Genomic DNA, 26,577 nt, shown 5'->3' with positions numbered 1-26,577 from the left:
CAAAGTCACACGAACACAGATACATTTTTCAAACTATACTCCACAGTCACAAATGCACTGAAGCACATTAACCCAGTCACAAAGTCAAGCCCAACTCCACCTTATTTGGCAACACACAAATTCAACACTTGCTCCCTTCTCCATCACCAGGTCCAATGCGCATTTCCCTTGCAGTTCTCTCTGCTTCCATGAGTTTAAATATGCAGCTGACTTTCCAAGAAAGTTTAATTTGAGCGCAAAAAAAAGCAGCATCCCAGTGTCGTCTTTCACTGTGCATTATTCAAGTGCAAACCCCACAGCCACAATTACCAGCAACACCCCAAATATGGCTTCTTGTCATGACTGGAGGAGGCTGACTGGCAAATCAAGGTCTAACTGTAAGACAGGGTAAAGGAAAGTTGTGAGAGGCAAGGAATGGTCTCGGTATGATGGGCAATTCAAGGGTGTGAGTGGCAAGGAATTGGAGACTGAGCAATGTGGGCAAGGGAAGGGGGTGTATGCAAGGTAAGGGTAATGAAATGATAGCTAAAGGATGGAGCAAAAGGGAAACATGGTCTGAAAGTTCATTGTAAGTAACGGGGGCATTGAGAATGTTTTGCAAGGGAAGGACAATGAAGGATGAGAGGGGGTGAGGAAATAGGCTAAATGAGACTGGAGTACACATCTGGAACGGGAGGCCAGCATGTTGTCTGTTGCTGAGAGCCATGTCGGACCTGCATGCCACTGCACCAGATTGTGCAACTGGCTTGATCCCCTTTATTTTTCTGACTAACTGATGCATGCTTAGTTATGAACAAATGATACTTATTATCATGTGACTTAGTGCTTTGAAAGTAGACACAATTGTACAGATTAGGATGATGGTACATTTTCATCATAATTTTAGTAGTATGTTTCTTAGATCTATTTGCCTCAGTATAGAAGCGATCAAAACGCTTTCCCCCATGTAGATAATTTGATACACAGGTGTATTGAACAGTATACTAGTTTAGCCCTTGAATAACAACTTTGCAGAAAGCATGTGTTCTGTATCTATTGCTGAAAACGGAAAAGAAGTATACATCTCCCCTGCTTTCTGAATTGGAAACTGAGGAACCAGGAAAACAGGGCTCAAATACCCACCTTTCACATTCCATACATTATGTGATCCTGAGCATATCACTGATCATCACTGTGCCTTCTTTTCCTTAACTATCTGTAGAGGAAAGCCTCACCCGTATGGTCTATTGTGATAGAAAGAATGTTAACAATTTATGTTAAGCATGCTGGTGAGGAGTCAGGCTGACAAGTGAGGGTCTTATGTTGTGAGGTGTGGGCACACAGGGAGCAGGTATGGGTTTTGTGTTGTGGGCTGGGGAGGCAGGAAGCCAGGTATGGGTCCTTGACCATGCCGGCTCATGTTTGACTCTGATGGCAAACCCAGACCCAAGTGTTTAGCAATGGCTCGGCTGTACCAATGGATTCTGTAGCTTTGCAACGTCTTTACATTGTTCCAAAACTAAAGGTGAGAGGGGATGGAAGAAGATGTAGCCTGCTGTCAAATTACAAACTTCACATTGAAAATTGGGCTTAAATCCCAGATTCCCACTTCACCAATTATATTATCCTGGTGAAATAATTTTGCTGTTGGTAGGTGGGAGAATTTTCAGTGGTCCGGGTCTCCAAGAAACCATAAGCATACCTGAAAAATATGTTCCATAAAAGGAAAGTAATGTCAATAATGGCTACTATATATACTTGAGAATGTGAGGAAGGGGGAGCGGTTGCCATTGAGAGTACTTGTTTTGGAAGTTGGGACCGGTACACTGTGGGCTTTGGCCATTGTACTTTGGGCCAGAAACAAACTTGCCCCCCAGGCCAAATATTACCAGTCCTCCCCTACTTGCCCTTTCTAGATCTAAACCCCACCCGCATTTGATGAGGCCATGGCAGTCATCAGACAAAAGTGTGCCTTTTAGGTAACAAGTTTGTCTTGAAGATTGGCTTGCAGAATCTGCTGGTCACCTATTCACAAGAACGCAGTGTATCGGGATCCATTGGCAAGCGTGATAATGCGGGCCCCAGAATCTAGTGCAGCCAAATATACAGCAATGGTTTGGTGCATCAAGAACTCAGGGGGCAGTTACCAATGTTCCTAGGACTCCAATGCGAGAGGCATTCAGAAGGTATTGGACAATGTACTGAGAGGACAATGGGAAACAGCATCTCTGGCAAGAATTTAACAAACAAAATGTCTGCCGGCCCTATTAAGGGTTCGGTCCGCAGAGCCACAAAGGGATGCCAAGACCAAAAATAAGCAGCAGAAGTCATTTGAAACCAAAGAGCCAGTGACCCAGCTCAGTTTGTCTAGTTCCGCAAAGGAGAGCTGTCTGGCGTGTGCGGGTTTTGGAACGAGTCCAAGCAAATATAAAAAAATGTTCAGTATTTAAGGCTGAGCAAGGGTGTTCAGGAGAGGAAAGTGTTGGTGTGTCAGAGATGGGTAGAACAGAGAGCGAGGATGAGAGCAAGCACTGGGTAGGCAGCCGAAGAAGGGGGAGGAGTGGAAGAGAGGGAGAGTTGAAAGACCCGAAGGAGGAGACAGTAAGAGCGGGAGAGCAGAAAGGCTTGAAGGGAGAGAAAGTGAGAAGATGGGGACGACAGTAGAAAAAGCTGGAGAAAGGGAGAGAGATACAGACCGGAAAAGAGGAACACAGAGGGGTGGAGGATTTAGAACAGAGTGAAAGTAAGAGCTGAGGAAGGAGAACAATTTGAGAATGGCATGGAAGAGGGTGAAATGCAATAATCCCCCAAGAAAGAGAAGAAGGAAGCAAGGCAAGGAGTGACAGGAAAGCAACTAAGGTGAGGGACAGAAAAATCAAGCGGAAGAGGAGGAGAAAAGATGTCCAGGGGAGGAAAGAGAAATAAATATGACAGATGTCTGGAAGCTAAGAGGGACCAATCATTGCAGCGTGTTGAGGGGGAAGCAAAAAGATACGTAAGAAAAGTGCAGACAAGGCCAGGAGACAAGTTGTCCCCTGTGGTTGGGTTGCCTGATAACCTAGTTCTGGCAGAGACTGCAGCAGCGTCTGCCACCAGAACCTCAGGCCTGCACTACAAACTCCTCAGGCCCATCAAGGTCTGGTACTGCCCTACCCTAGGCTTGGATCCATGATGGACTATCCAGTACCTCTTAAACCTTGATAGTTGGAAAGGACCACTCTGGGAAACCCACTTCCTGAGCAGGTGCCCACATGGACCATACCCAGCTAAGACCAGAAAGAAGTGCGGGGGGCACTTAAAATCCAACAGACTGAGCGTCCTTCATTTGACTGCCATGAGGCACGGCCCAAGGGAAGAGGGAGAGACTGACTGCAGTCATTGAGCAAGCTTGAACTGCTCATCTTTGATTCCTTTGCTTATCCCGATTCTTACTGCCAGTCCCCCATAAAACCTGGGCCCCTCTTTGTTCAAAAATACACCCTTTGGACCAAACTTTCAGATTCTTCACTTGTCTGTTGATCCCTTGACCGTGACAGGAGGCAGAATGAGGTAAAAACAGGACACCACTTTGTGAATAATAGGATTTGTTCTCTTGTACAATGAAGTTCCGTTTGGCACCCTACTTCTCTGTGGTCCAACTCCAGTAGGGGGTCCTTTCCTTCCACCTGGAAAGGACGGACTGCAGTTCACCACTAGCCTCAACTGATACCAAATGCATACGATTGGTATTGGCAAGCCGGCAATTGCCTTGCACAATAGGCATAGCTAGTACTCCCATGGCTCCGCCCACCTGTGTCTTCATGCTGCCAACCAATATGTGCCTTGACCCAGTTGTTGTTGTCCCTCTCTCCAGGGTCCTTGTTCTCTCTTCTGCACCTCTGTCACTCTGTGGCCTCTACCCCTGTGGTGTCCATTGTGGTGGACTGCCCGTGTGAATGGTGTCAGGCTCAGGCTGCCCACCCTTCTTGACAGCAGTCTGGTTTTCCAGACGGCTCCATCAGCAGTCTCCGTTCTCTCAGAGTCCACCGAACCGGTCCCCGCAGACATCTCTGAAGCCGTCGTTATTCTGGGGGCTTGCTGGACTAAGGTAATGATATTTGTGTGCCTGTCTAACAAGAGGTTGGAGTCATCTTCCTCCTGTCCAGTACTGCTTCTGGTATTCCTGGGATACCGTGTCGCCACCTCACAGAAGGCCACAAACTAATAAGAGCAGACAGGTCACATTGATTTAAATAAACACCTTTTATTAAGCTGCTTGTAGTTTTTGTAAAAATGTGTCATTATGCAAGTTAAGAATGTGTTTAAGGCAAGAAAATGTCAACATCTAGTATAGAGTAGCAAGATGAAATAATGTCAATCATTGCAAAAAGGCTGACAACATAACTTTTGAAGAATTTTAATTTTTTATGAATGTGTGCCAGTTCATTGAACTTTTCACATCAAATATAAGAAAAAAAGATAAATATCAACATACAAAGACTCATAAAAAGATAAAACAAAGTGACATTATATCATGAAACATTAACCTTTAAATATGCAGTATCAAATTATAAAATGCCTATATAAGGTCAATGCGCATTAGAACCATGTTTATATATCCTGGAATCTATAAAGATTGATAGTCTTCCCTTCAAATAAAATATATTAATAGCAGCAAGTCCATAGGTTATCAATTCTATGGCCAACTCATCGTCAACAGTTTCAAACCCCTTCCAAACTCTATCTAGGGCAATCACTAGAGTCAGGCTTTCCGTATTTAAACACGTCAGTTTTCATAGCATTATAGTGATGCACAAACCTTGCTAAATACAGCGTGTATAGGTCCCCAAGTTTGATATTCGAGGTCAGTAGGATCTGATTTGCCATCTGCAGATTCTACATGTTCGATTACCCTGAGGGATCTGCATCTCAAGACCTCTGACCGCCATTGTAGGAAGCCTACCCAGGCCAAGAAGCAGCGGCACGATCATCTCAGCTTTGGGGCAGGGCATAACATCCAGTAGCTTTGCGTTTTTAAATATCGCTGGCTTAAGTTTCGAAAAAAAAAAGCTTTCCCAAATGTTCATAATTCAATTGTAATCGTACAAGAGAATTTTTTCTGGAAGTCGCGCTGAAGTATTTTATTTACTTCAGACCAATCTGGTGTCCACCCTACCTTCACAAACAACTTTTCATTTTCCTCAAAAAAATGATGAAGGGACTCAAGCGTAATGATCCACCCAACAGTTTAGGTGGCAGACAGACAGATTTCCTCATTTTAATATACATGGTAGCCATCCTACACCTGACCTGTCAGAGGTCAAGCCCAATTCAAGTCTTAATGCGGCCACTGGGGTGCATTGAGGGAACCCCAATAGCCTTTTCCACAGCCTTCCCACAAGAACAGCCAGCAAGTCCCACTTCATGGCCTCCACCCCAATAGTTTCTAGCCTATACACCATGGCGAAGCGGAAAACTTGCTTATACAACAACAGTAGCCCTTTCATGCTAAATCCTGCAGCCGGACTTGATATTCTACTAATTAAGCAACCAAAGGTCACAGACGGCGCCTACTTAAATTCTATAACTTTCTGTAATCCCTTAAACAGGATTATAGACGATCCCAAATTACAGCATGTTTCTGTATGATCAATTATCCCCACCACTGTACTTGTCCCATTAGTCTTCAGCGTCTTAAGGCCAGAATACATGAAGTTGGTCTTGCTCACATTCACACGGAGGGCGTTCTCCATGGTATACTCACATAGTATATTCGCGGATCTTTGTGTACTCGTTAAGGCATGATCCGCAAGCACAATATAAATCTGCATAAGACAGCCCTGCAAGGTGGCAGTCGCTAATTTTGGGGGGGACAATTGTGTACCGTAATCAACCCATTAGGTAACTCCGCCAAATATAGGTCAAATAAAAGGGATTGAAGGCATTTTGGTCTTGCAAGTATTTAAATGTTGCTTTTTGGGATATAACTTTAAATTCAACAAGGAAAATACAAACAAAAGAAATACAGTCTGCATTGCCCCCCCCACCTACTACTTGTCTATTCTACATATCAAGTGCTTCAAGCTCACCCCACCACACTCTCAATTGCACCTGAACCACACCTATGGGTTACAGCTCCCACATCAGAAGAGACAGTTCAGCGACCTTCAGTCCTGTTCGGCCAAAGCTGCCCAGTAGGTGCTTTGATATATGATATATGGCATTTATAACATGCCTGCGTACAAATGTTTCTAGGTGCCCAAGACAAGAGGGGGGCATAGGGAGTACATAGACAAACGATCTTACTAGGCCTTGTGTCTTTCGGGATCGTGCACGTGTGATGGTCCAGCTCAAGTCTGAGAGGGGCAGGTAAGCTATTCCAGAATTAGTCACCTGCAGAGGAAAGAGATGTACCCGCCACTCTCACCCTAGAGAAGCGTGAGACCCTCAGAGGGTTGAAGGTAGATTAGCAAAGGGATCAAGAAGGAAGGTATTTCAGAAGAGAGTTGGATGTATTGCAGGCCCTGGCCCCAGAATGCCTTGTGGACGATGCAGAGGATATTAAACTTGATCCTTGCAGCCACCAGGAACCAGTGGCGAGATGTCAGGGCTGGAGACATACGCTCCCTGGGCTTGAGACCAAGGATAAGTCTTGCAGTCCTGTTCTGGATTAGTTGTAGGGGGCGAAGAGCAGAGGTAGGCAGATTGAGAAAAAGTCTGTTGCAGCAGTCCAGCCTGGAGAGAACCAGGGCTCTGGAGACAGTGAGCTTCTGGGGCAAGGTGAGGAAAGGTTGAATACCTCTGAATGGGTACAGCAGAAGTGGATATTTTTGAGTAGGTCTGTGATGTTAGGAGAGAAGGAGAGGGTGAAGTCGAAGATGACACCAATGTTTTTATGCCTCACAGGAAGGCAAGGAAAGAGGGCCCAAGAGGGGCGGCCAGTGTGAGAGAGGGAAAGCAAGAACAGGTATCCCAGTGCCAATGATCACCGTCTTACTGGCAGTGGCCTTGAAGAAGCGCTTGACTTTATCAATATCCCATAGCATTGTGTTCTACCGAAAACCTTTCAATTAATACAAGGTTAACAACAATAATACCATCTTTTTATGCAGTGTTCCAATCTGGATTCCTCCAATTTCTAAGTGCTATAATAATTAGGCATTAGCGATATTATAGACAGAGTGATGGGTCATTATTGTGGGGAAAATGCCCACTCCCAAGTTACTGCTTGAGGAAGTCATGAACAATCATTGGGGAATGGCATTATCCATTGGGATACTTTCCCCCACGCTGTATAATGGTATTAGCACCCATCCTAGGACTCTGGATTGCCTCCTCTCTGTACAAAAAAGAAAAAAAGAGGTCAAAAGGATGACATGATTTTATTGCAAGCCATTCACTGAGCATATAACTCAGCGGCCGATATGTGTAAGTCCTGCTTGTCTGGAAGACAAGGGAGGGAGACTGTTAGGGTATTTTGTGGACCCGAGAGCCATAGGATTACCTGGGGTTTTGCTTTGAATGAGATCTTGAGCGGAAAACTACAAACGGGACTTGGTGTGCACTAGGACCTAATTTTCTGTTTTGGTGGTATTTTTTCTTGGGTGTCTGTTTGATGGTATCGTATAATACACTTACCACCAGGTCACCTGAGCACTGCAGAAAATGCAAGCTGTTCGATAACTGTACAGATACAGCAACACAAGTATACTAAGTGATCATAGCGGCTAGCTATACGTGGTGAATAGACTGCAGGCAGAATCGCCATTATATAGAAGTTGGACATTGGTGTCACAATTCTAGTAAGTTTGACCCACGAAGAGAAGGGCTGAAGGCTGTGTCGTAGCAGAAAAGCAACCGGGAGCATGAAAGAATCGAGAAGGGCTGTCTGGCCCGGTGTCAAGGCTGGAGCTGCCAAATAACTGGTTATCTATCCTGTTAACAGTGGACGTGAGAAGCTGAATCATCCCTTGTTAAGGTGCAAAGAAAGAACACCAAGGGTGCCAAGTTTATTAATTTAATGAATAAAATGCTGCAAAATGGGCCGAATTGCGGTCCCCGTCACGTGAAACAAGGATGGAAATAGTTGGGCATGCAGTCCAGAACTATGATAGGCGTGTGCCCACACTCCCTTACATTCTCAGAGACAAGAATACATTCAAGGCCAAGTTCAAAGACAATCTTCATGGCAGAAGGCATGGGTGATGAGATGTTTGGCTAATTGGGTGGGGAGGTAAAGTCATGACAACCTCCCGACACCTGGGGTATGAGCTTACGGGCTGCTAGTGAGCCGAAAATTCCAGAAGGGCACAAGCGTGCCAACCAATTGTAGAGGGCAATATAACGAAGGGCCTTACAGTTTGAGAGCCAATGGTGTGCTGTGTTTCTAATAACTGATAAAGATGACTTGCACTAGGGGTGGGCATGAGTTGTCCACCTTACTGTAGAGACCCAATCACAACCCGACCCCTTATATTTGTATTCATTAGGCTTTTATAGTGCTTTATACCAAAGCACTGCACATTAACAACAACAGGATACATTTACTATAACAATAACAGTAACAAAAGAAGCAAATTACAATTTTGAATCAGTCAACAAAACAGTATGTAGAGAAATTTGACAGAGGGAAGGGGGAGAGAAGTGGAAGAGAGCTAGGAGGGAGGGTAGCAGGAGGAGGGGTCAAGGAGGGGTGAGGATGGGGTGGGGGAAAGAGAAGGGAGAGGCTTAAGGGGGGGAAGAGGGGGCGCGAGAAGAGGGAGGGGTATCATGGCAGGGAATGGAGAAGGAGGGATTTAAGGGACGTGCGGAAAGAGGAAAAGGTAGGAATAGAACGGATTGAGAGAGGTAAGGAGTTCCTGTGGAGTGGGGCCAGGAGTTGGAAGGAGCGGAAAAGGGAGGAGGCACAAGGGGAGGGAGGAACAGTGAGGAGGAAGTGGTCAGCGGAACAGAGGGAGCGAGAGGGAGTGTAGAAAGAGAGCAGGGAAGAGAGATAAGGGGGAGCAAGATCATCAAGATGTTCAATGCCCCTACAAATCTGCTTCTGGCTAGTATGGGCAGGGATGTGTGTAAACAAAAACAGAATTCCTGTCTCAAGAAAAGTATGGATACCCTTTTTAAGGATATAGGCTGGACCCCCAAATGTGGAGATGACTTTGCTACCACGAAGATCTCTTTAGGGAAATGTATGGATTATTGGGACTGGCATGAACATTTTGTTTATCTAGGTAGGCTGAATAGCTATAAATTCATCTCTAATATATCATACATGTTTAAGAGACCACAAAGGTATTTGAATTTGTGCCTGGCACCTCGTATCAGAAGATTCATACTTATATTAAGAATTAATCATCCGCCAGTCTTGTCTGTTGTTGGTGTTGAGCGTTTGGTTCCTAAAGAGGAATGTTTGTTGCTGCATATGTCTGAATAGAGCTGTGATTGAGATGGCAAAACACGTTCTAACAGAATTTCCCATTATGGGAAACATTTATGCAAGCCAACTTGGCATATTTGTTCACCAATTGGAGACGATTAAAGAACTTATATTCTGGTTCCAATGTATGAACACTAGCAATTTAAGTATGCTTATGTCCCTATTTAGAGTGTGGACCACAGCTGAAAAGTGTAAATACTTAAATTCTCAGGGGTAGAATAAGGAGTGTAGACAAACGTTTTGATTTTTTTTGTACATTTGGAAATTAGTATACACTAGTAAAACCCTTTTTAGCTAAGCTATTAATTAACAAAAATTGTAGAAATAATTGCACACTCTGTAAACCACATGGATTATATGCTTTAGTTGTAGTCCCCTGAAAGAAATTGTAATCAACTAATTAAATTCAATTAATTCTACAGAAGGTGGATTGTTTGATAGTATGTATTGTTTTCTGTTGATTCTATCAAGTTCGTGTTTAAATTATATTTTATGTTCATTTTATATTTATGAAAAAATGTTATGGTATTTTATTTTGTTATGTGCAAAGTTTTCTTTGTAAAACTATATCACATTAAATAAATTAAACAATTTAAGAATTAACCTTAAAGCCAATTAAGGGAGACAATGTTGCATGGCAAGATTTACAGCAAAATATATATTTGGATGAATTCTTCAGAGTGGAAAGTGCAGTTGTCGGTTCACTGCTGTAAGTCACTCTCCACTCCAAAATGAAAGACAATGTCTTCTAGGCATTAGTGTCAATCTTTGTCTATTCGTCCAACTAGTCACCACTTCTTGTTTTACTCAAAGGACAGAATTAATCACTGGTTTGAAAGAATTCTGCTCCTGATCATTATCTATGAGTTTTCTCTTCAATGGGTTCTTATGAGCCAGAGGATCAATAAAAGCCTGTTTGCCATCATCTTTGTGCTGAAGTTCAAAGGTGAAGGCACCCAATTCATTAATTTGAAGCACATTCTCTGGCGTTGAGTCCAAAAATGAGGGTTCCCCTGGGTCCTAGAAGAAGAAGAAGACAAAGTTCAGCTGTGGAAATTATCTCCAGAGTAAAAACAAGGGGGTGGAACCATTGTGTAGCCACAATTGTGTCACATATTGAAAACTGTTTCTAACTCAATAGTTGAACATATTTGTTTAGCCATGACTGAATTCAAAATTATTTTATTACAGTGATATCCTATTGAACCAATGAATCATATCTTGTAACAAATTAAGCACATTAAGTTGAAATCACAGATCAAACAGAGATAATTACTTTTCAACATATATGTAGAACAATTGTAGTTACTTTCCATCGTTACATTAATGAGAACAAAGCATCAGGGGTGCTTCAAAGAGTGCAGTCTGGCTGTAGCACTCTGATTGCATTATTCCTACTTAGATTTGATTGTTATTTTTGCAGCAAAATTCATCTTACTCAATCCTTGTATTGGGATTGATTCATCAGCCTGACTGCCGTGATCCATCGGAGCTCCAATAATTGTCCTGCCTATCCAAGCCTGGGCCAGCCCAGGAAAGAAGACTTCAAAAGGAATCTGATGCGCTCGGTGCACGTGCGTTGGGGAGTTCTTCGAAGAGTGCAGACTGGCAGTGTAGAACCTGAGTAGCCGCTTACAGGACACAGGGTGAGCCTACTGTTTTTGTGCGCACCTTACAAGTACATTATTCTGACTGTTTGATTTCCGATAGGTTCCTTTTCATTCATACCGAAGCTCTTTGCATGAATATTAGCATTATTCACCTCTGCTGCACGCATTAGTACCATCTCACTGGGACTGGCGCTCAGCCCGCAGAACATGAAACCTACTAAGAAGCGCACCTGCATGCTCCGAATTAGTGCCACACAGCAAGGGAAACAACACGTAGCCCATCCCTTACTTTAGAACATGGAGTATGCCGGTATGTTCCCCATCCTAACAAGGATAAGATGGATACTACATCCGTGGCGCAGACACAAATCACAGGGTTCTTTGAAGCCCTTCCATCTATTTCTGCAGGTGTTTTTGAGTCATTTCCACAGTGCCTCCACCCTTGCCTTGCGACAACACTCTTGCACAATGGACCCAACACTCATCGCCCACTGCTGTTCCATCAACTCAGGAGGTATTTAACAGTACTACTTCGTCCTCATACTCCATTGAAGAGATTGTGGCCCTGACTGATCTTCCCCAGCCGTTAATGAAGGACATCTCAGATGGCTGAGACGCCGGGTATGTTGCAATCGTGGGCCCAATCTGCCAATTCGCAAGAAGGTTTCTTTTATGGCAACCACCAATCTTGAGAAAGGATGTAACTGTACACCAGCTCCAAATGATCAAATAAATACAAAACACTACCAAGGTCAACAATTCAAAATAAATTACCTGAAGGTGAAATGCGCCAGGTACAATCACGGGGCCCTATAGATTGATAGCTCACTCCTGAATCCACCTGTCGCCCTGTGAATCAGCAGTCATTTGCCCGTGGATCAGACCCTTATGTACCTGTAGTTGACAACGGACCCACAGATAACTTAAATATGCAGAATTACCCATCATCTGTGGCCAGCCATGTAGGACGTGATGGCCTTAGCCCTGGGCTAATTCCTAGCTGGAATCAGCAGAATAGTCTACCAACTGTGTCAAAGCACATAGCATATGGAGGTTATAACTCTGGATTGACTTTGAACACAGAATTTGTCCCAGGCCCGAACTTCAGCACTACCAAGCAAATGCCCAAATCTGCCATGTAGGAGGGCCAACCTGCTCGAAAAACCTTGGGCAAACAGATAAAACTGGAGGAGCTTCAACTGACCCTTGGAAGCCCATTCTTAAATAGATCTTTCTTACTGGAGATTGTTGGGCCAATTGACCAATTTAAGCCCATCTGCTCTGAAGACATTGTGCATATTTAATTGCCTGAATATGATAGCTCTATTAACTGGGTCCTAGTCGAATTTGTTTCGCCAGTGATAGTAGAATTGCTTAGTATCTGTCATGTGGAGCTAAATGGTATGTCAGAAGCAATCTCTTAATGTTCCTCTGGTGGACCGCCCAAACTGCTCTGCAGATGGCCAATTCTTGGTGGGTAATAACTCTGAAAAAACAAGTCTTCTTTCAGCATTGCAAAACCTATTCATGAGACAAACTACTCAGCAAGAAAAATACTGTTGGGTCCCTGAACCTCTGGGAGGCACAATCTACTGACACCCTTTACAAGATGAACCCACAGGGTGGATTTTGCGGAATACCCATGGCTTTCACTCTTTCTTATGCCAACCCGCAGGCTTCAGACACGTCACCGACAGTGACATGTCTCTTCTACAAGAGACATGGGTCTGTTCTAATTTTCAAATAGATGGGATACACTGAAAGTGGAGGCTTGGCCATTGGAGAATGTGCTCGCTTTAAGTTGAGTACTCATACAGCAGGGCCTAGTAATCCACAATTATTAACTGCTGTATTGGAGCAATCTTCAACACCCAGAAATCGTTTGCTAATTATAAATCTGTATGACACTCTGGGTGGAGCGCATACTACCACTTTTAAGAAATCCATTGAGGACATTTAAATTAAATGGCTCAAGCACTCCACGGGTGACCATATAATAATCACTGGTGACTTTAATGCCCACTGCCATCCTTCTTACCTATTAATAAACGATGGTGATCCCACTTGAAGTAACATGTCATACCCGCACGCAACAGGGAGGATCTCAAATAGGGTAGATTATGTAAGGAGCAAGTTACTTACCTGGAACTGTTGTTCTCCAGCATGGGTCTGGCATGGATTTGCAGCGATAGCTGGTGCTGCCGTACCTGCTATCGCTGGCCAAGGCGGGGCTGGCACATGCCTCCAACAAGATACATCTGGTGGCTATCTCCCACTACAGCAGAACTCCGGGGCGGTCGTCGCTGTGGTCTCACCGACTAGTGAAGGAGTTCATGAAAGGACTGTTCCGCTCGTTCCCACCGGTGAAGGACCCGGCGTGGGAGCTCAACGTGGTGCTGACCAGGCTCATGGGCCTGCCATTCGAGCCTCTGCATTCGGCACTGTTGAAATTCCTATCGTGGAAAACAGCGTTTTTTGTGGCCATTATCTCTGTACGACGAGTGGGAGAGTTCCAGGTCCTCCGTACCTGACATTCCACGAGACGAGGGTAGTGCTGAGGACGCACCCCTCCTTCATGCCCAAGGTGCTGTCGGACTTCCATCTCAACGAGCCCTTGATGTTACCTATTTTCTTCCCGTCGCCTTCGTCGCCGGCTGAGAGCACTTTGCACTCGCTGGATGTGGCTAGAGCGCTGAAGTTCTACGTGGACCGCACAAAGAGTTTTCGGAAGACATCACAGCTGTTTGTGAATTTCGGACCTGTGATCCAGGGGAAGGCCCTCTCGAAGGCTTCCATTTCCAGATGGCTCTCCGGCTGCATCATGCACTGTCACCGTTTGGCAAACTGACCGTTGCCCGGCCGTCCGAGAGCTCATTCGACCAGAGCGATCGCTGCTACCACAGCTTTCCTGTCTGGTGTGCCCCTGCTGGACATATGCAGGGCTGCTACGTGGAGGTCGACACAAACCTACACAAGATTCTACTGCGTCAACCGGGATTCCAGGGAGGAGTCCAGAGTCGGCCAGGCAGTGCTCGCAACCTGTTCGCTTGAAGGTGAGCCTGGTGAGGAGGTAAGAGATGCTTAATGTTGAGTTGTTGAAATGCTTAATGTTGAGCCTTGCCACCTCCCGTGGTTGTGCATGTGTGTACTGCTATGTATTCTTGTATTCATGAGCATGTGAATCCATGCCAGACCCCATGCTGGAGAAGGAACAAGTTACTTACCTGTAACTGTTGTTCTCCAGCATGGGTCTGGCATGGATTCACATGCGAACCCTCCCTCCAAACCCTCTGCGGCTCTTCTCTTGGTCCTACTGCCGCTTTTCGTGCTACCAAATCTGAAGATGGCTGCCAGAGGAGGGGTTTGGGTAGATGGCAGTCATTGGCTGGGGGCAGTATGACCCAGAGACCAGTGATTGGTTGCTAGTAGAAAGACAGTTCAGAAACAAAACTGAAACTGTTTTTTCCTTTACCAGGAATTCCCAGCCTGACGACGGGGAATATTCATGAGCATGTGAATCCATGCCAGACCCATGCTGGAGAAATGCACAACTTTGGCTGTCTGAACATGAAATACCAGACATGTAAATCTCTATGTCCTACCTGGTCAAATGGGAACTGTTCATCAACATTAGACTATGTTTTTGTGCATCCCGCAACGTCGTCTCAGGTTAGCGACCTAAAACTTATTTTTAACAAACTAAGCAATCATGCGCTGCTAACTTGGACAAATGTTGTCATTCAAAAAAGAAGGGACGAACACAAGACTTAACTTGGAGATTACACAGCAGGGGAATAGAACAGTATGGTCCAAATGAAACATTAAAAAAACTAAGCACAGTACTAGAAACAACCTCCAAGAGCCCTATTCAACTGCTGACACAAAGTAATTGGAACATGGGGTATTCATTTCTAAATTTGTTTCAATGTAGAAACACTTGTGTCCTTGCGCATTATAAATGCCATATCATATCATATATTAATGTTACCCTTAAGAAGAGTGCTTCTTGTGTTGCCATATATGTGATGCTATGATACACAGGGGGGTGTCACGAATTAAGAGATCTTTTAATATAACCGCGACTGACCGCAAAAGGCAATTGGCATCCCCTTCTACAGGATATAAACACTAGGTGAAAAATTAAACATTCTACCCAGAATGCCAATTGGAGATTTAAATTCCAGCTACTAAAAATCAAATAGAGTAAAAGGTTCTGGAACTGCTGCCATAAATATCTTTCGGTGGTAAAGCACAGGAACCTAACTCTATCGACGATTACACACAGTGGTAGTCTTTATTTTGACAATAGCATACCATCAGTTGAACATGTAACATATTGCAAGACACTTGCTGTGTTGAAGGCTTCAATGCAGAAGATATATTAATCATGATAAAGAAATTAAAAGCCTCACATGCTCCTGACCCAATATTCACATAAAGGCCCTTCCAAATTTCTGGGCCCCATTATTATAATGCATTTACAAACACATTACTGCTGACGGATCGATCCGGTCTAGCAGAAGGGAATCCAATCTGGACCCCATTTCCAAAAAGTCGGACCAGGTGGATCCCACCAACTACAGGTTGTGAACAATGCTGGACACCAGCTCAAAGATCTTCTTGTCTTTTTTGTTAAAATAATTGAGTAAGTGTGCAATGATAAGGCATTGTTGAAAAAATACCAAACAAGCTATCGACAGGGGCATAATACATCAGACAACATATGTGCACTACAATATGTCATGGCTGAGACCTTAAGCACATACTGTAAAACAACTGTACTTATGCTTTATAGATTACTCTAAAGCAGTGGTCTTCAAACTTTTTAGGCCTGGGCCACACTCCCGCCCGAGCAAAATGTGGGCAGGCTGCCCCCCCCCCAAAATGCCAAATGGACATTAAGTCCAAATGGCTATGAGCTATCGTGTGCCATCACCGCACCCTACTCCCCAAGTATAGTCCCTGTGTTCCCCCACCTGCTCCCATCATAAGTCTCTGGGCTCCTTCATCCCACTCCTACCCAGTCCCTGGGCTTTCCCAACCCCACCACAGACCATGGACTCGCCCCACCCTGCTGCCACCACTAACCCATGGCTCCTGCCCATCCTGCTCCCAGCACAGACCCTGGGCTCTCCCACACTGCTCCCAGCACAGACCCTGGGCTCCCCGCACCATGCTCCCAGCACAGACCCTGACCTCCCCCACCCTGCTCCCAGCACAGACCCTGAGCTCCCCCACCCTGCTCCCAGCACAGACCCTGGACTCCCCCACCATGCTCCCAGCACAGACCCTGGGCTCCCCCACCATGCTCCCAGCACGGACTCTGGGCTCCCCCACCATGCTCCCAGCACGGACCCTGGGCTCCCCCACCATGCTCCCAGCACAGTCCCTGGGCTCCCCCACCATGCTCGCAGCACAGACCCTGGGCTCCTGGTCTGTGCTCCCCCACCATGCTCCCAGCACAGACCCTGGACTCCCCCACCATGCTCCCAGCACAGTCCCTGGGCTCCCCCCACCATGCTCCCAGAACAGTCCCTGGGCTCCCCGACTCTGCTGCCACCACTGACCCATGGCTCCTGCCCATCCTGCTCCCAGCACAGTGCCAGGGCCAGTGGCGGTTGTTGAGGTTTTTAAGTGGAGGGGCATAATGGTTTAAAATGGTGGATTTTAGAGCATACTTTAAAAATAAATTGGGGATAAAAGACAAACAGTTTGCAATTGGCGCTAGGGGGCGAGGGTGCAATATATGTTTTATTGGACATCTAAGATAGATAGATTTCCTGTAAAAAAAATACCATCCCTGTCCCCTGGGCTCCACAGCGCCTCAGAAGGAGAGCACATTTTGCCAGGTGGGTAGGGGGATTGTGCAACAGGGGCATTTTTAAAATGCTGTTGTTGTGCAACCCTCTTTCGTCCCCCCAACCCAGCACTCGCCAAAATCAGCTCAATTGACCAAAACAAACACACACGCACACACACACAGCAATCACTATCATTCACACAAGCACCCATCACCATGAACTCACTCAACACAAGCATACACGCATACATAAACTTATTTAAATAAAAAATAAATTAACATAAACGTACCTTCTGCCCCAGTCTTGAAGTTTCCTCCCCAGCGCTCCAGCTACTGCATCATGAACAGGAATTGGGAAGCAAGAGCTTACTGGTTCCTGTACATGTGTGCAGGGGCCTGCGTATGGGTGCTGAAATGCCCCGCTCCAGACTGCTATGTCCGTAAGTGCGAGGAGGCGCTGGAGCTCCCCCACGCACCTACATACATGCAGTTCTCCATCCATCATTTCCAATGAGCTCTGCAAGACTGGTGAAGCACAACACCCCAGCCTTACATGGCTCAGTGAGCATGTGCGGGTAGGGAAATTAACTGTCAAAGGAAAACTGTGTTTCCCTTTGACAGTTCAGCCAGCCCAGGAGCACTCCCTCAGAGTGCTCAGTGTTTCACTGGGCTCTCTCTCAACTCCCCTATAATAGGTGAGGAGGCCACTGGGTCGATGCCCCCTCGCCCATTATAAATGAGCAAAGCCGCCCCTGCCTATTTCCTAAATTTTTTACATTTCAGCCTGTGGTCTCGCGCCCACCAGTGAATGCAGCCATGCCCCCCTGGGGTGGGGGGAGGGGCCACACAGTTTGAAGACCTCTGCTCTAAAGCATTCAACAGTGTTTCTCGGCTAAAAATATGGAACAAACTGGAATCTTGGGGCCTGGACCCCCGTCTCTTATTCTTCATCAAGCAACTCTTCTCGGACACAAGTGTGATGATACGCATCAACCAGTATGGTTCTTAAGCAGTAGCATTCCAACTAATTGAGGGCTCAAACAGGAGTGTGTACTTGCACCCTGTGATTTAATCTTCACGTAGCCGATATGGGTGAAAGTATTAAAACCTGCCAGAATTCCCCACCAAAAATCGGCAAGGAGCCCTTTCCTTGAATGAGCTCTCCTGCCCCTTTTCCCCCTCCCATCCCCCTGCCACCTTTGGCCTCCCCTCCTCCCATTATTCTCCTCCTTCTCCTCTATTACATCGGATGAGGTCTCTTGCCACTGGGTCCTTCCCGTCCTCCCTGAAGCACTATCGTGTGCGCCCCCTCCTCAAAAAGCCTTCTGCTGACCACTTATGCCCGCCAACTATCGTCCCATCTCTAATCAGCCCCTTCCTTGGGAAACTCCTGGGAAAATTGGTCCTCCCACAACTGACTCAGCACACTGAGCTTGTTGGTTGCCTACACGACCACCAATCTGGATTCTGAGCATCCAGAGGCACGGAAACTGTTCTCCTGAAAACCTGTGAAGATCTGCTTGCATCTTTGGACTCCAGCTCTCCTGTTGTTCTCATTCTACTCTATCTCCCTTCTGCATTTGACATAGTCAACCACTCCACCCTCATAAAAAGACTCCATGAAACCCTTGTACTGCCCCGGGGTGCCTAACAAATTTGGAAAAATAATACGCCCAGCCCATAGGGGTATATTGAGAAGAAGGTATAAGAGCTTGGGTAGTACGATCATTTTTTAGTAGTGCTATTTTACCTGCAATCGTGATAGGTAGATTTGACCATGTTGTGAGCTTGCCTCACAGTTGGGTCATGCAACTGGTGTAATTGTAGTCGTGTAGCACGCAGTAGTAATGCGCCACCGTCATCCCCAAGTAACGTATGGACTCTGGGCCCACTTGAAGCCTAGTAAGTCTGGGGGAGGAGTGGTTGCGTCATTGAAGGCAAAGAGTTCCGATTTTGCACAGTTAACCCAGAGTCCTGAAACCTTCCCGAATAGTAGGATATCGTGCATTATGGGTTCCAGGTGTACATCAGGGTTACGGATGTACAGCAGTGCGTCATCCGCGTAAAGGGAAATTATTTGTGGGTCTCCTGCTATTCTGATCCCTCTGTGGTTATGTCTGAGACGGATCGCGTCCGCCAATTGTTCTATAATAATAGCAAATATTAAAGGGGGGAAGGGGCAACCTTGGCAGGTGCCCCTCGCTATCTCAAATTGTGAGGAGGTTATACCTTTCGTGCTAACCCTACCCACTGGGGTGGTGTAACAAAGGCGCACCACCTCGAGGAACTTTGGTCCGAACCCGCATTTCAGCAACACAGTGCACATTAACTGCCAAGACACCTAGTAAAACGCCTGGACTTCCAGATTGATGTGCGCCAGTATATTAAATAGCTGCCTTAGGTTCAGTGCTGTGGACCTCACTGGAATAAATCCTGATTGGTCCGGTTGGACAACTGGCATCGCAGGCATCAGTCCAGTAGTCAGAATCTTTGCAAACACCTTAACGTCGGTGTTGATTAGCGAGAGATGGTGGTATGAACCGCATTAATTGGCTGGTTTGTCTGATTTCAGCAGCACCATGACCACTGCTTCCCGCATGCTACCATTGAGTATCTGCGATGCCAGAGATTCTTGCCACACCTGCAATAGCTGAGAGGCGAGTGTCCCTTTATACTGCTTCTATAGTTCGGCCATCAGTACCCAGGGACTTGCCAGTTGGCAGACTGACGATTGCTTGGTTAATCTCAGACAGCGTTATCAGGAGTTCCAGCATGTCCCTGGTCTCCAGTGAGACCGCTGGCTGAATGGAAGAGCATCAAGGAATGCATTGATATTCTCAGTTGTGCATGTGTATTTCTTGGAGTAGAGGTTGGTGAAAACTGGGTGAAAACTGTTGATTGTGATGCGATGCAACTGTGTCCCCGGATGTATCATTAATGAGGGGGCTACATCTACCTCTGTTTTCGTTGTGTGCCATACGGGCTAGCAATTTACCCGGCCTATCCCCCATCCCCAGATTTCCTAGCCAGCAGAGGGGGCATCAAAAAAACTCCACTTCTCTCTCTGCATGCGTTCTAAATGTGTCTAAGGCTTCCTTAATTTGAGCTAGGGTAGCCACGGGGTGGGGGGAAGGTGGGAGTCGGCTTCGAGGCCTTATTCCAGTGCTTTCAGGTCTTTCTCGCATTGCTCTATACTGCGCCGGATGCTTTGTAGGACAATAAACTCTGAGGCCATTGCAAATCCCTCTGATGTAGACCTTAAAGGCCACCCAGAGCACCCCGGGTGAGGTCACTAATCCGACATTTTTCTAAAAAAACAGTTGGATGTGATCTTCTATAATGGATGCAAAAACAGCACCCTGGAGTGCCGATGGTTTAAACCGCCAATTGTTATGGGACTTGGAAAGTGATAGTAATGATAGGGTAATGCTGACAGGGGAATGGTCGGAGGAGGTGCGGGGGAACAAATGTGTGTTTGAGACTCCACCAAGTAATGTGTCTGATAGGAGCCCATGTCAATGCGGGAGGAGTCGTGGACTGAAGAGTAGAAGGAACATGAACGGACGTCGGTATGTAAAGTTCTCCAGATGTCCACTAGTTCCAGGGATTGCATACCCTCCCTGATAACTCTCAAACACAAAGGGCTCTCACAATATCCGCTCAAGTTATCTGTCAAGGTTCAAGTCCAGGATAGTGTTGAATTCTCCCCCACAGAATATGGGGATATCGGGCAATTTTCTCCATCACCTCGGTATAAAATTGTGGGTCGTCTATGTTCGGGCCTTAGATTTTCATAAATAGAACTTCCCTCCCTGCAAGTAGGCCATACACCAGCATACATCTACCCAGTGCGTCTATTTTCGTGTGTTTACATTGGAAAGTGAGGGATCTATGAACCAAAATCATAACCCCCTGGATTGTGAGAAGTAAGAGGTTTAGGATTGATTCCCACACCATTTTCTGGCAAACCCCTCATATGTTCCAGAGAGGGCATGGGTTTCCTGCAAGAACAATATGTTGGCTTTGTGTCTCTTGTAGTAGAGTTGTATTTTCCGGTGCTTAATTGAGTTTCCCCAATCCTCGCACATTCCAGCTAAGGCATGTTATATGTCTCCCATTTTGCGGTGGATGTTGTAGTTTTTCCCTCTTCCCAAGCCATAATGTGGCCGTTTTGACGTTTCATTACGTCTCTCAGTGCTCACCGCATCCCTAGTTGCAAACATAGTGTGCTCCAAGTGCTTTTTTAACCAACATTAACTTCGACCCTCCCCCACCCTTCACCCCCCAACTGGGGCAATCATTACCCATAGAGAACCTACCCAACCAGAAACTCAACATTGCTTGGTGTAACTGTAGCACGGGCTCACCCGGGCTGCCATGGAGCTTAAAACAAGGACAATACAAATAAGGTTCAAGCTTTGTATACTTCGATCACAGTTTAACCCGCCAGAGGGGTGGCGTAGTCGCCGCACATAAGGTTAGTATGAGGGAGAGACCCCTCTTTACTTCGTCCTAAACCTGGTCGTGGCCGTTGTGGTACGCGTGATAAACGTCCACCTGCGCACACCAGATCAGGCATGAAGAGTCAGTGCCATGGCTATATCAGTGTCAGAGATTTCTCTGATTAGTCTGCGTTTCCGGATGCCAGTAGTTCCATCCATGAACTTCATGGCTTCGCTTGGCATTGTGAAAAAGAAGGTTCAATTCTCAGCTTGGCAGGGAACAGCATTGAGTATTTCATATTGTCTCGCAGCCGTTTCTTCACTGATAGCAAAGACATCCTCTTTTGCTGAACCGCCACAGAGAAATCGGGATAGAAATCAATTTCGGTTAGGTGCCAGCATCAAATCGTCCTGCTCGCAGGCCGCACAGAAGATAGTATCCCGGTCTCGATAATGGAGTATAGGACGTGCAGGGGCTCCAGGTCTCGGTTTGGGGGCAGGGGAACTATGGGCACGCTTGATGGTGAATTGCGGAGATGGAGCTGAGTTCCCCAGTATTGGAAGTAGGGTGGTTTCTATCCACTGCTCCAAGGAAGATTCTGAATTACTCCCAGGGACTCTGATGATCCCAATGTTGTTGCGCTTGGATCTCAACTCCAGGTCATCAGTCTTCCTTTCAACCTGGAGCACCCGTCTGGTAAGGGTCGTGAGTACCCCTCTCATAGTGGACACTTTGTCTTCCACTGAGCCTACACTAACCTCCATTTCAGACAGGCGCTGATCAGTTTTGTCAATGCAAGATTTTATAGAGTCTATGGTGCTAGTCATGTCATCCAGTGTACTATGCACTTTAGAGAATCCCTCTTACACACATGTCCTCATGCGTTGAGTTTCTGAGGGTTCAGATAAGGATGGATACCTATTCATGCTGAAGGATGCCCAGTTGATTGCTGGAGGGTTTTGGGTGGATCTGGTGTACAGGCTCATGGAGCGTTGGTTTTGGAGCTCCCTTTGGTCATCTTGCGTGAGCGGTCGGGGCTGTCTGCAGCGATGGAGAGTGCCCTGTGTGTGGCCAGCGCCTCTGGCGCACAGTATTCAACATATAGATCCTTTTCCACCAGCGTATTTCTGTAGGTGGAGGGGTGATCACCCGGGTGCACAGCCAGGTTCTTGTGTGGGAGGCCTGTTCTTATGTCAGCTAGGGGCTTGGCCTGAGATCTGCCTGTGGGTAATGTTTTAGTGCGACCGTGTCCCGCAGCGGGCAATAGGTAGGTAGATGGATGTGACGGCTGCAGCGTGCTGTTTGTCGAGAAGACATGCTATGAAGTCAGTCCCTACGCCTCAAGGTAGTCCGCCCTCCAGAACTGGCCTGAACTGGCCCAGGGGCACCCGCAGGAGGGCCCACCAGGTGAATGGTAGGGGGTGAAGTAGGGGCCTAACAGGCAGGTGACTGCGGAACGCAGGATGTGCGGGCTGTATACTTGTAGCACCCAGTCAAGTAAGGCATAGGAAATATTTGTCGGTACAATAATTACAATATATGCAGCATTAAGATACCCTGGCTCTGAAGAAGGATAGTCTCCGAAATGCATTAGCCATATGGGTTTCTCATTTTGCCTCAATACTGAGCTACAGTTTTATTGGTGAATATTAACCAATAATGCATAAAATAGAGCACCAAATAAATTTCGTTTTTTGAACATAATTATTTTGAACTTATGAACTTTAAAAGCCCAAAATCGTTAAAAAGCAACCCAACAGTGTTCTTTGATATTTATGAAGAGACTAATTTCACAATTCAAATAACCCATAGTGGGATTTTGAGGTGTGCAGCCCACACCGAAGGCACAAAAGCCTAGGTCTTTTCTCCCTATAGGTACTCGAGGTGCCTGCCGGGTTGTTGGGGCCATCCAGCAGATCAGACAGCAAGATGGGGGCCAGAGTCGCCTGTGGCCTCTTCGTAACATTACGATTTCCGTGATGGGCTCACCTTCAGTGGGGGTGCCTCCAAAGAGGTATAGTTTAGAGATCAGTCGTGTTCTGGGGCTCTGGCAAGGCACTTCACACTCACAGGTCCATCAGCCTTTGTCAGGCAAGGGCAGAGCGCGTCACGCACCCGGTGTACCAGGCTGTGCAAATAAATAAATTAATTTTCTCTCTCTCCCCCTCTCTCTCCCCCTCTCTCTCCACTCCCCTCCCCTCCCCTTCCCCTCCTCTCCCCTCTCCTCCCCCCCACCCTCGAGGACCTCCTCCGACGGCACTGGATGTTATAAGTATGACGCACGACGCCCGTAGCCTCAGTTGTAGTTTTTTCCCAGAACGTGTGGCATCAGTCTTCTGCCAGTCTGACCACACAAAGCCTTGCAGAAACGTAAACTGCAATTGCATAAGAAATTCTATAGCGGGGAAGGCAGGGAGGGAGCGATATGGAATACATCGTTGGACCATCCCATCGAAAGGACGTTACCAGGTAAGAGAGTAACTTGTTCTTCGAGGGGATTGGGTCCTCCGACGTATTCCATATCTATGACAGACTCCCAAAGCAGTACCAATGCAAGGAGGTGGGAAAAGAATTTAGAATACAGAAATTTAGAATGCCCAATCAAATTGTGGGGCAAAGGACCGCCTTGCCAAAGGCCAGATCCTGCCCACAGATGGAATCGAGGGAGTAGTGACATACAAAAGTATGGACCGAAGCCCAGGTGGCTGCATCACATATGTTACGAATAGGAACACCCCTCTGTAGGGCAGTAGAGGCAGCCATACCCCTGGTAGAAAGGGCCCGCAAGCCGACCGGTGGGTCCTTACCTGCCAAGCGGTAACATTCAGAAATTGCCAGAATAATCCAGCGAGACAAAGTCTGCTTAGTCACAGCTTGTCCCAAACGCTTTCCAGCATAACCAATGAAGAGTTGATTGTCCACTCTTACCCGGGACATGCGTGAAATATAAAACCTTAAAGCTCTCCTAGGATCGAGCCTATGGAGCCTCTCCTCTTCTTTACCAGGATGTGGAGGAGGATAAAATGCTGGAAGAATAACCTTCTGGTCTAAATGAAATTCCAACACCACCTTCGGAAGAAAGGAAGGGCGAGCTCTAAGGACAACCCTGTCCTTATGAAATACAGTCAAGGGTGGCTTAACTGAAAGTGCCTGTAACTCACTCACTCTGCGAGCGGAAGTGACTGCAACCAAAAATACTGTTTTAACAGTTAACAGTCTCAAAGGGCACGAATGCAAAGGCTCAAACGGAGCACCCATCAGAAACTTGAGGACAAGGTTCAAATGCCAACCGGGCACCTGGAAAGGTGACGGAGGGAACACATTAGTGAGAAATTAAAGGGATTTTAAAATAAGAACACTCTTCAGACGAGCGCTTAAATATGGACAGCGCCGCCAGGTAACCTTTAACGGTACCCACTTGCAAGCCCCTGTGGGCTAAAGAAAATGAATAAGACAGAACCACAGGAATGTCACATGCAAACGGATCCACATTCTTAATCCTGCACCAGTCGCAGAACTTTCTCCAACGGCAACGGTACAGGGACTTTGTTGCGGGCCTTCTGGCCGAAAGCAACACCTCCATCACGTCTTCAGGGAGGTCCCAATCCTTATACCTCAACCTTTCAGAAACCAAGCGTGAAGGTTGAGGGATCTGACCTCTGGATGGAGAACCTGACCGCCCCCTTCCGGGAGAGCGGATCATCTCGGTAGGGAAGACGACGTGGAGGGCAGATGGACAAGTCGAGAAGGTCCGGGTAACACGTCCCCTGGGCCCATGCCGGAGCAATGAGGATCATCCGGAAATCGAACCTTCGTAACCTCCGCAGCACTTGCGGGATGACGGGGACTGGAGGAAACGCGTACAGCAGTGGGAATGACCACTCCACCACAAACGCGTCTCCTAAGGCTCCTCTTGGAGGAAATTCCTGCGAACAGAATCTTTCGCACTTCCGGTTAACACTGGAGGCGAAGAGATCCACTTGAGGGGTCCCCCAAAGGGCGAAGATCTTCAGGAGAATCTCCTGAGCCAATTCCCACTCGTGAGAGATCGCGCTGTGCCTGCTCAGAGCGTCCGCCGTCTCGTTTTCATCTCCGGCCAGATGAACTGCCGAGATCGAAACTTCCTGCTGGATTGCCCAGATTCAAAGCTGTATCGCCTCCCTGCACAGGAAGTGACCCTGCCCCTGACCCTGCCCCCCCCCCCCTTTTTGTTGAGGTAGTGCATGGCCACTGTGTTGCCCTTCAGGATCAGGACATTCTTTCCTTGCACAGTCGGCAGAAAAGCCTTCAGGGCAAGCCTGACTGACGGCCCTCAGCTCCAACAGATTGGTCTGGAGTCTGGACTCCGACGGAGACCAACGACCGTCAACTCGTTGGCATGAGCTCCCCATCCCGTGAGGAATGTGTCCGCCAGGTTCGTCACCTCCGGCCAGGGTAGCCAAAATGGAGCCCCCTTCATCAGATTGCCTTCGACGGTCCACCACAAAAAAGTCCTGGGCGACCGAGGACGGCACCTGAACAGTGTCCGACAACCTGCTGGAGGACTGAGACCACTGGAGCTTGAGTGCCCATTGCAAAGATCTCAACCGCAACCTGGCCTCTGGCACCAGAAGAATGCAGGATGGCATGAGGCAGAGCAATCTCAAGAACTCGAACGCTGGGAGACTCTGGGCATGCTGAAACTTGTGCACCATCTGCTGAATGTATTGAGCCCTCACCTGGGGAGGAAAACACTGCCCCAGGGGTGTGTCGAGCACTGCTCCGATGTACTGGAGCCTTTGAGTTGGCATCAAGTGGGACTTCTTTAAGTTGGGGGAGAAGCCCAGCTTGTGGAGGGAGTGGCAGGTGACAGACAGATGATCCAGGACTTGCTCGGGAGAGCACGCCCTGATCAACCAATCGTTCCTGAGATGCGCTGCCACCACTACCATGAGCTTGGTGAAGACCCTCGGGGCGGAGGTCAATCCGAACGGCAGGACCCGAAACTGAAACTGCAAGTCGCCAACCGCGAACCTCAGGTACTTCTTGTGCTTTGGATGGATCAGCACATGAAAATAAGCGTCCTTTAGGTCGAGAGACACCAACCAGTCCTGAAGTTGAAGGGCCTGGAGGACTTGAGAAAGAGTAACCATCTTGAACTTGTCCTTCCTGAGGAGTTTGTTCAAACCGTGCAAGTCCATGATGGGTCTCAATCCCCCGTCTTTCTTGGAAATCAAAAAATAAGGGGAATACCATCCGTTGTTCCTCTCTGCTACAGGCACCAGTTCTATGGCGCCTTTCTCCTGCAGGGCTTGAACCTCCTGCACAAGGAGCAGATGCGGACTCTGCAACGA

The 26,577-nt window shown here is 47.0% G+C and overlaps 1 protein-coding gene across 4 annotated transcripts in view; it reads right to left on the bottom strand.

Moving 5' to 3' along the window:
• Nucleotides 1-4,359: 4,359 nt before the first annotated feature.
• LOC138504507 (protein FAM169B-like) overlaps nt 4,360-26,577 on the bottom strand; it is a 398,462-nt gene continuing 376,244 nt past the window's right edge. For 3 of the 4 annotated variants that reach the window (XM_069625054.1, XM_069625056.1, XM_069625055.1), the window contains one exon: nt 4,360-10,411. In XM_069625054.1, coding sequence (XP_069481155.1) covers nt 10,199-10,411 — 213 coding nt within the window. In that variant the 3' untranslated portion in view covers nt 4,360-10,198. The remainder of the gene's footprint in view (nt 10,412-26,577) is intronic. The other variant, XM_069625057.1, reaches the window with a different exon arrangement.

Source organism: Ambystoma mexicanum, chromosome 11 (assembly GCF_040938575.1).
Source record: "Ambystoma mexicanum isolate Mex_15411 chromosome 11, UKY_AmexF1_1, whole genome shotgun sequence".
Classification (NCBI taxonomy): domain Eukaryota; kingdom Metazoa; phylum Chordata; class Amphibia; order Caudata; family Ambystomatidae; genus Ambystoma; species Ambystoma mexicanum.
This window is presented reverse-complemented; position numbering and strand designations above follow the sequence as displayed.